This window comes from Mustelus asterias, chromosome 3 (assembly GCF_964213995.1).
Source record: "Mustelus asterias chromosome 3, sMusAst1.hap1.1, whole genome shotgun sequence".
Lineage (NCBI taxonomy): Eukaryota > Metazoa > Chordata > Chondrichthyes > Carcharhiniformes > Triakidae > Mustelus > Mustelus asterias.
This window is the reverse complement of record NC_135803.1, coordinates 64,742,267-64,751,397: the sequence shown is the minus strand read 5'-3', so window position 1 is coordinate 64,751,397 and position 9,131 is coordinate 64,742,267. Positions and strand designations below refer to the sequence as shown.

At 44.1% G+C, this 9,131-nt stretch overlaps 1 protein-coding gene across 1 annotated transcript; it reads right to left on the bottom strand.

Moving 5' to 3' along the window:
* Positions 1-220: 220 nt before the first annotated feature.
* LOC144484299 (uncharacterized) lies at positions 221-8,875 on the bottom strand. The gene is made up of 4 exons (XM_078202838.1): positions 8,748-8,875; positions 7,013-7,110; positions 6,738-6,911; positions 221-1,570 (listed from the first exon to the last, which is right to left on the bottom strand). The coding sequence occupies exons 1-4, from the start codon at positions 8,821-8,823 to the stop codon at positions 932-934; spliced, it is 987 nt and encodes a 328-aa protein (XP_078058964.1). The 5' UTR covers positions 8,824-8,875; the 3' UTR covers positions 221-931.
* Between the last annotated feature and the right edge of the window lie 256 nt (positions 8,876-9,131).

Below are 9,131 nucleotides of genomic sequence, written 5' to 3'. Positions count from 1 at the left end.
AAATAATTGCGCCGGCCGATTTGGACGCTCACCAGAACGGCACCCGAATCGGCCGTTGGTAAAGGTGCGATCCGCTAGCAATCGGGTGTGGATCGCGGCATAGGCCCGACGCCCAACTTTACCGCCATCGGGCCCATTGTGTAGGCTTTTGTGATTTGTCTCTACTAACTCTTTTACTGGACATAGTTATTAATATAACTTATCTTCCTCCATAATTATTAGTATGGGTATTAATCCCCCACAGTACATTTTATTTTTAAAACATACATCACAAAGAAATTTAATACAATAAACTGACATTTAACAAAAAGAACTTCAAAAATACATTTAAAATTGCACACACCTTATTACATAGATCCTGATATATTCTCAATATTAATTTCATAGGACAATGACAACAGTCTATTTATAGATGTTTGTATGGTGATAGGCATGTGATTTTCTTAAAGTATCTGCCATAGCATATTTAAAATTAAATATTTATGTTGAATGGTTCAAGATTAAGACAGCACAGAGATAATTCCATTTAATATTCATCTCAGAACAATGCAACAGTTGAGAAATATAACCCACTTGCGCTTGTAATGGTATCAACAGCTATAAAATATCATTCATGTCCACAATCATGAAATATTAAAAAAGGCCAGGCTTTGACATTTGTCACAAACTTAATTGATATACAGAGAACAAAAATGTTCACCTTCAATCAGAAATGGACTATTATGGAAGTAACATGAAATATCAATTATAGGCTTTCTATTTGCTTAGCACCACCTAAAAGGTATTGCATTATTCACATATTAGAAGTAAATAAATCAACAGCAAAATATGATAACAATGTATGTCAATTTGGTGGATCTGCATTTGTGCATTGTGATATCATTTGGCTCATAGTGTAGCCCTGCCTTTGCATTTATATCTGATGATTTGCTTACAGAATTGTACATCTCCGTTTCCTGCGAGAAACAGGACGAATGGGAATTGGGATGGGATTTGAGATGCGAGGAACATTGTGAGTGTGAATTGGGGTGAGAAATGGGATGTAATTTCGAGTTCGATTTGGAGTTGGATTTGGAGTGGGACTTGGAACTGGATTTGGGGTGGGATTTTGACTTGGATTTAGGGTGCGGTTCCACACAGGAATAGATGTCTGTTTTGGGGCCACAGGTTTCGCACAGGCAGCAGAATAGGTTGATGATTTGCTACAATTTTTTTCAGTCTCAAGACATGCAAAGCAAAATTCCACATGACATCTGGTGCATATGACATATTTACACATTTCTTTATGCTCTACGAGCATTCCACATGTAGGACACGCACGAATTTTGGGACAGTTCTGAATGTAGCTGTAAGCTAAAACCTTTGTGCCACAGTTTTGTAAGGCTTCCAGTTGGACATTAGTGCATCCTTCATTATCGCATCGATCAGATCGTGGTGCTGGACCCTTCCACTCCTTCATACATTGCCAGCAGAATTCATAACACGTTCCTTTCTCAATCATACAGATTGTGCATTGCACAGACAGGTTTGTCAGATCGTCTCGTTCAACGCAACTTCCACATTTGGGACACTAAAAAAAACACAGAATAATTAAATAAACACTCAAATGAATAGGCTTACGTTTGGTGTTAATATGTCTTGCTATCTAAAAGATATTTGCATTTATAATATATTCACCTTTTCAAGATTACTTTTTGGCTACATCATGAATTGTTTGTTAACAATTATTTACAGGTTCTTTAATCAATCAATTAAAAAAAGGTATGAAGTATTTCTCTTGCTTGCAGGGGAAGACCAAATGGTCTCCTCTTGAGACTGCTCCTGGACTTGGTTAAAGTGGTGATTAACAAGTACAGGCCAGAGGCAGTTGAGGGGGAATTGACAGCCTGCCTTTCTTCCTTATGTTATGATGCTGGAGATGGAGCAGGCAGGATCTGTCAGTATGTTTCAGGCCTTCTGCGACTGGCAAACACCGGATAGCCTGGAGTGCTCTCTTCACTTGTTCCTAGCTAATGAACAGCTGATAATGTATAGGGCTTGAGGAAAGGCTACTATAATTTATAATAATTGCTCTTTTGCCATTTATTGCTTTATACCTTTGTAAAAAAGTGAAATATTTCTTAAGCTATTTCTAAATTGCAAAACTTTCAAGATATCCCTTGCATTGATTGGAAAATAACTCAGAACAACTGATTTTCACAGCTGAAGATAAAGGAGGAAAAATATATTACTGTTTAACATAACTTAATAAATCTTGGTGATCTGGAAACCAATAATTCTGGATAAATCTTCCTTCCCTTTGGATACCATTTTTGCAAGAATCCTTTCCCTTTCTATTTTCACTTGTATTAACTTTGCTCTTCACATTAATATACACATGGTTAGTGAGGACGCCACTGTGGCAGCATCGCCTCTTAAATGAATATTCCAGGTCAGGGGTTCCCAAACCAGTTAGGACCTCCGCAGGAGTTCCATGATGGGTTTGACTGTGGGTTCTTAGAAGAGCCAAGACTGAGGGGTCCTGAGAAGAGCCAGGGGGCTCTAATAGGAGCCGGGACCAGGAGTAGGGATGGGGTTGTTGTGCAAAAAGAGCCAAGACTGGTGGTTGGGGGGTTGAGGAGGAGGGGAGAGGGTGGATGAGGGAAGAGAGTGGGTGTTCCCATTAAAAATACCAAAATATTAAGAATTGGAAACATTTGCTGAATAACAGAACATTGGGGTGGCACAGTAGCACAGTGGTTAGCACTGCTGCTTCACAGCTCCAGGGACCTGGGTTCGATTCCTGACTTAGGTCACTGTCTGTGTGGAGTTTGCACATTCTCCTCGTGTCTGCGTGGGTTTCCTCCGGGTGCTCCGGTTTCCTCCCACATTCCAAAGATGTGCGGGTTAGGTTGATTGGCCATGCTTAAATTGCCCCTTAGTGTCCTGAGATGTGTAGGTTAGAGGGATTAGTGGGTAAAATATGTAGGGATATGGGGGTAGGGTCTGGGTGGGATTGTGGTCGGTGCAGACTCGATGGGCCGAATGGCCTCTTTCTGTACTGTAGGGTTTCTATGATTTTTATTGTAATGCATGCATACATATAATGCATATGTCTGTTTTAATATGTTTGCACCTACTGCGTATGAATTTTTTAATACTTTGATCTTTCAATATAATACAATAAGAATGTTTCTCAGGGGTTCCTTCAGTACTCTTGAGAGGTCAAAAGGGTTCCATGGCTGGAAAATTTGGGAAATCCAGCTCTAAGTAGCACTCAGTGGCCCCTTAAGCGTCTGGTAACTCAGGCACGGCACAGAGTTTCACCCATACAGATCCACTGGCAGCAGGGGAGGAGTGGGATGGTGCCAGCCTTCAACACCATTATTCCTACAAAACTCATTTCCAAACTCCGTGGCCTGCACCTCGGCTCCTCCCTCTGCAACTGGATCCTGAACTTCCTAACTCACAGACCACAATCAGTAAGGATAGGCAACAACACCTCCTCCACGATCATCCTCAACACCAGTGCCCCACAAGGCTGTGTTCTCAGCCCCCTACTATACTCCTTATACACCTATGACTGTGTGGCCAAATTCCCCTCCAACTTGATTTTCAAGTTTGCTGACGACACCACCGTAGTGGGTCGGATCTCAAACAATGACAAGACAGAGTACAGGAATGAGATAGGAAATCTGGTGAACTGGTGCGGCAACAATAATCTCTCCCTCAATTTCAACAAAACAAAGGAGATTGTCATTGACTTCAGGAAGCGTATGGGGAACATGCCCCTGTCTACATCAACAGGGATGAAGTGGAAAGGGTCGAGAGCTTCAAGTTTTTAGGTGTCCACATCATCAACAATCTGTCCTGGTCCCACCATGCCAACACTATAGTTAAGAAGGCCCACTAACACTTTCTCAGAAGACTATGGAAATTTGGCATGTCAGCTACAACTCTCACCAACTTTCACAGATGCACCATAGAAAGCATTCTTTCTGGTTGTATCACAGCTTGGTATGGCTCCTGCTCTGCCCAAGACTGCAAGAAACTACAAAAGGTCGTGAATGTAGCCCAGTCCATCACGCAAACCAGCCTCCCATCCATTGACTTTGTCTATACTTCCTGCTGCCTCGGTAATGCAGCCAGCATAATTAAGGACCCCAATCACCCCGGACATTCTCTCTTCCACCTTCATCCATCGTAAAAAAGATACGAAAGTCTGAGGTCACGTACCAAACGACTCAAGAACAGCTTCTTCCCTGCTGCTGTCAGACTTTTGAATGGACCAACCTTGTATTAAGTTGATCTTGCTCTACACCCTAGCTATGACTGTAACACTACATTCTGCACTCTCTCGTTTCCTATGCTCTGTCTGTATAGCGTGCAAGAAACAATACTTTTCACTGTATGCTAATACATGTGACACTAATAAATCAAATTAGATCAGTAGCTTGGAATCTGTTTATCATTGACACAGACTTTGCCATTGATCTCCGACTCAGCCTTTGCATTGGCATCCCACTTCTGGGTTTCATGACCAATCAGAGAGAGTCGCTGCAATAAACTCCAAATGTGTCAGTAGGATTTCTGGTTAAAGGGACCCGACCCTGGGTCAGGATGGCTGAACTGCATATCGATTCCTGAGGCTTCAACAGCCACAGGGATGGATAGGAAACCTAATTCGGCTGCTCCTCAATATCTGACTCTTACGTGGAGATCCTGTTGTGGACTTAGATGGGTGGAAATGTGGTGGGGGGGGGATCTCCCATCCTGCTGCCCTGCTTTTGTCGCGCAGTGGGCAGGGAGACTCGAGCAGAGGCCATTTCACCAGAACTCACCACAGACCTGCATAATATATGCAAAAGCTCATTTTAATGCTATTCTAACATCATTATTGGGCCTGGGACTGAAATCTCCAGGCCTGCTAGCCTTTACCCCATGCTCCCCCGTCTCTGCCAGGAATATTTCACTCCAGCAGTGTTTAGTATAGCTCCCTACTTGCAGGGAGCTGGCGGCCCGACCCCACTGGAGTGAAGGGGGGGGGGCAATCGAGGCCTCCAAAAGGTTCAGGCACCAGGGGGTGCCCCTTGGGCTTTGCCACCTTAGCAGTGCCAGCTTGGGCCCCCTGGCACTGCCCAAGGGGCAAAGTGACAATGCCCAGGGGCAGTGCCAAGGGGACGAGGCCTGATAGAGCCGGGGCCTCTGGGGTACGATCTGAGGGGGTGGGGGGATCCCACGCCACTCTGCACTGGGATCTGTGATAGAGGGAGGGAGGCCACCGATCAGAGCTGGCTATTGGGGTAAGCGAAGGGTCATCCTGCTGCAAGGGTCTGAGCTGCAGGGGGGACGGGGAGGGCGGGAGATCGAGGTGAGCCGGGAGAGGGGGGGGGGGGGGCGATAGGTCGAGGCAGGTCGGAAGGGGGCGGGGGGTTCGGGGTTGGGCCAGGCATGTCCAAGAGGCCAGTGATGGGGCCGTGGGCGGAAGGTTGCACAGCCAGCAATGCGGGGGTCACGGGGCCAGCAATCAGGAGGCCAGCAGACAGGGGTCACTGCGCATGCATCGATCTCGGCACTGACAGGTCGGCGCGTGCACAGTGGCCCGCTGAGCGCTATGCTGCCAGCCTCTCCAGTGGGAATAGGCCCCCCTCACGGATCTTTCACGAGAATCACACTTGTGCACTCTGCAGCCTATGGAGTGTGGGAAATTTATTTTGAAACTCCCACTGAAAAAACCTTCGCCCCAGTGATGTTCCCCAAAGGAGGAAATGGTCAACCTCTCAAAAGAAACAGCCGGGAATGGAAGTGGCCAAGAGAATGTGCAGTAGGAGTGCCAACATCATTCCCCAAGAGGTTTGAGGACATACTCACCATGATAACCATTTCTCATTCTCACAACTTTTTGCTTTACCTCCTTGCAAAAGAAGGTATTGCAGAACCGCAGGAAAAGGTCAAGAATGGGGGTGGAGCTTTTGGGAGGATGAGGGGCACTACTCGCACCATCTAAAGGGCAAGTAGGGATGAAGAATGCTGGACCATCCAGTAAAGACCACATCCCTTGAATGGATCAAAGAAAAAGAAGGATGAGGCCTTGAAAGCAGATCGGGAGTTAGGAAAGAAAATACATACAAAGCTGGATCTCAAAAGCAGTACCCATAGGCTGGGTAAACTAAGAGTCAAATAAAGCCAATGCCTTGTGGTAACAATACTAAGGGCTGTCGACCGAATTGTAAAATTCATATTGTACTATTTGTTAATTTAAGTGATATTCCAATTAACGTTAAATGGGTATCTATCGACTGATCCCAAGATTCTCATGTGAAATCTCAATGTGATTCCTAACTTTGGTCTTTGCAGACATTCTTAAGTTCCCTCAATATTCCTGAAGCCTAGGTATCATTAACACTAAAAAAAAAGCTGATTTTTATATCTACCTTATCAAACCACTTCATAGTTTTCAAATCCCGAGGTCACTTCTCAGTCATCTCTTTTCAAACAGAAAAGAATCACAGATTGTTTAGCCTTTCTCTTCATGAAAAATGCCACGAGAGATGCCCTGTTTTTGCTTTAATTTCTCCTTTAACAAATTATTCTTAAAGGTCGCGAGATATAACTTCGATTCTGCCTGAATCAACAGAGCTAATTGCTTTACTTTTCCAAATTCTCATTCAACCCTAACTTTCAGAACTTTCTCGATTCCTGTAAAGTCCCATATTTATTACTAATCATCAAAGGTTAAATGTTTGGGGATGGATTACCCATTTGTGTTCACAGTACATTGCAGCAGCGAGCGTGCAAACCTTCTCTTCAAAATACTGCCGCTCCTCATCATTAAGCAGCGCATGTCTGCGAACCTCCACGTATGACCATTGCTTGTTACATTTCTCCTGAGTGCCTTCCTTTAGAGCAGGGCAATGGAATGTGAAATGCCCCTAGAACAGAAATTGAAAATTTTATTTTAAAAATATAATTGATCGGACAAGAAAAAGAATAAGACTGAGAGATGTACAAATGGATTGGCTGAGGTATTGACCTGGTCTATCAGACTCCGACACCATCCAGTGAGTGAATTGGGGTCCACAGCATGTCCACAGGACATTTCAATTCTCAGAACATCTGGGTCATCATCTCCTGAAATGGAAATCGTTCATTAGAATTCTGACCAATAGAATCTATGGTTTAAAAAATTGCTGGCTGGATTTTCCAGTCTGTTGTGCAGCAAGGTCACAAAAGAATTCCAGGGTCAGGATATGCATCCCCCAAAAACTAATCAATTCTTCCTCGGACCAAGCTTTGATGAAACCTATCCATTTATTAAGATATCTTGTTTACAGACAAATAGAGTAACAAACAAGGGGCTAGACATTACTACCCACCCTCAGTGCCAGAGGTAATCATTAATTTGAGATAATCCATGTGTGTCAGTAAGTGATATCACCATTGATGAATGTACTCTGTTTCGCCACAGAGCCTTCCAAAAGAACCAGCTAAATATTTTAAACAAAGGCAATGCCCTTTTAAAAGTCAGTATCACCCAAAATGTAATTGCAATCTTTTTGTCAATTGCAAACACCTCACTTTACCATTGAACAGGAAGCAGCACAGTGGGGAGGGAAGCACAGTGGCGCCGGAGCGGGGGCGGGGGGGGGGGGGGGGGGGCAGCAGAACAGTGGCACAGTGGTGAACACGGCTGCCTCACAGCATCAGGGGCCGGGTTCGATTTCAGCCTCGGGTGACTGTGTGGAGTTTGAATGTTCTCCCCGTACATGCCTGGGTTTCGTCTGGGTGCTCCAGTTTCCTCTCACAGTTCCAAGATGTGTAGGTTAAGCGGATTAGCAGGGTAAATACATGGGATTATGGAAATGGGGCCTGGGTGGGATGCTCTGTCAGAGAATGGGCCAAATGGCCTCCTTCTGCACTGTAGAGATTACATGATATAAAATACTGGATGAATCAATAAAAATCCCCAAAATGCTGGAAAATCTCAGCGGGACTGACTGCATCTGTGGAGAGAGAATAGATGTGGAGATGCCGGTGTTGGACTGGGGTAAGCACAGTAAGAAGTCTCACAACACCAGGTTAAAGTCCAACAGGTTTATTTGGTAGCAAATACCATAAGCTTTCGGAGCACAGCTCCTTCGTCGAAGGAGCTGTGCTCCGAAAGCTTATGGTATTTGCTACCAAATAAACCTGTTGGACTTTAACCTGGTGTTGTGAGACTTCTTACTGAGAGAGAATAGAGCCAACGTTTGGAGTCTGGACGACCCTTCGAATGACCTAGCATTTTCAGTTTTTGTTTCAGATTCCAGCATCTGCAGTAATTTGCTTTTAAGAATAAAAATCCCTACCTGAAATTTGATTGGAGAAACACAATGTTCCAATTTGATTTTATAATTCACATTCTTATTTTGAAATCCCTCAATACGTCTTCCCTCGCTATTTTTAACCTCCAGCCCTGCAACACTCCTCATCTTGTGTACCCTACCGCACCTCCGGTTTTAATTGCCCCACCATCAGTTGCCTCGGTGCAAAACTCCTCCCGAAATTTCTGCGCCCAGTTTTAAGGCTCGCTTTAAAACGTACCTCTTTTACCCAGTCATTTGCCCCAATATCTCCAGATGCGACTTGGTCCTTTACTTTTTTAAATATCCCACGCTTTTAAGTTACTTTAGGCTACATGATTATTAATTCATGCAATTGTTCCAAATAAATCCTTCACTTCATTTTCATTTTGTAACGCTGCCGATGTGCAGCGATTGGTATTTTACCTGTGATCTCGTCCTTTCTCTTTACAAATTTCAAAGTGGTTTCATTGGGATCATATCGCTTCTCCTCAACTTCCATGTCCCACTCACGGCAAAGCAATCCCAACTGATGTATCGCAAGGAACTCCGCGCACAGTTCCGATCATCAGCTGGTTCCTGCAGAACAACACGTCTGAAAATAGTTATAACACCAATAAAATTCAAGCCGATATCATGAACCAATCGCATCATACTAATGAATATGTGCGTGTTAGGAGCTGCGCACCTTTCATTTTCTTCTGGGAAGGCTGATTTATCGAAATTCATCGTTGGCTGTCTGGGGAATTCCCTTTCACGTTTCTACTGTGTTATTTCTACATATCGTTATGATTCTGTTATAAATATCCA

Excerpts from the sequence above, each read along its gene's own strand:
- LOC144484299 (XM_078202838.1), bottom strand. The coding sequence starts at position 8,823 with ATGGAAGTTGAGGAGAAGCGATATGATCCCAATGAAACCACTTTGAAA. Across the intron at positions 6,912-7,012 it reads GTCGGAGTCTGATAGACCAG|GGGCATTTCACATTCCATTG; the intron begins GTCAATACCTCA and ends TTTCTGTTCTAG. Across the intron at positions 1,571-6,737 it reads TGTACTGTGAACACAAATGG|TGTCCCAAATGTGGAAGTTG; the intron begins GTAATCCATCCC and ends TGTTTTTTTTAG.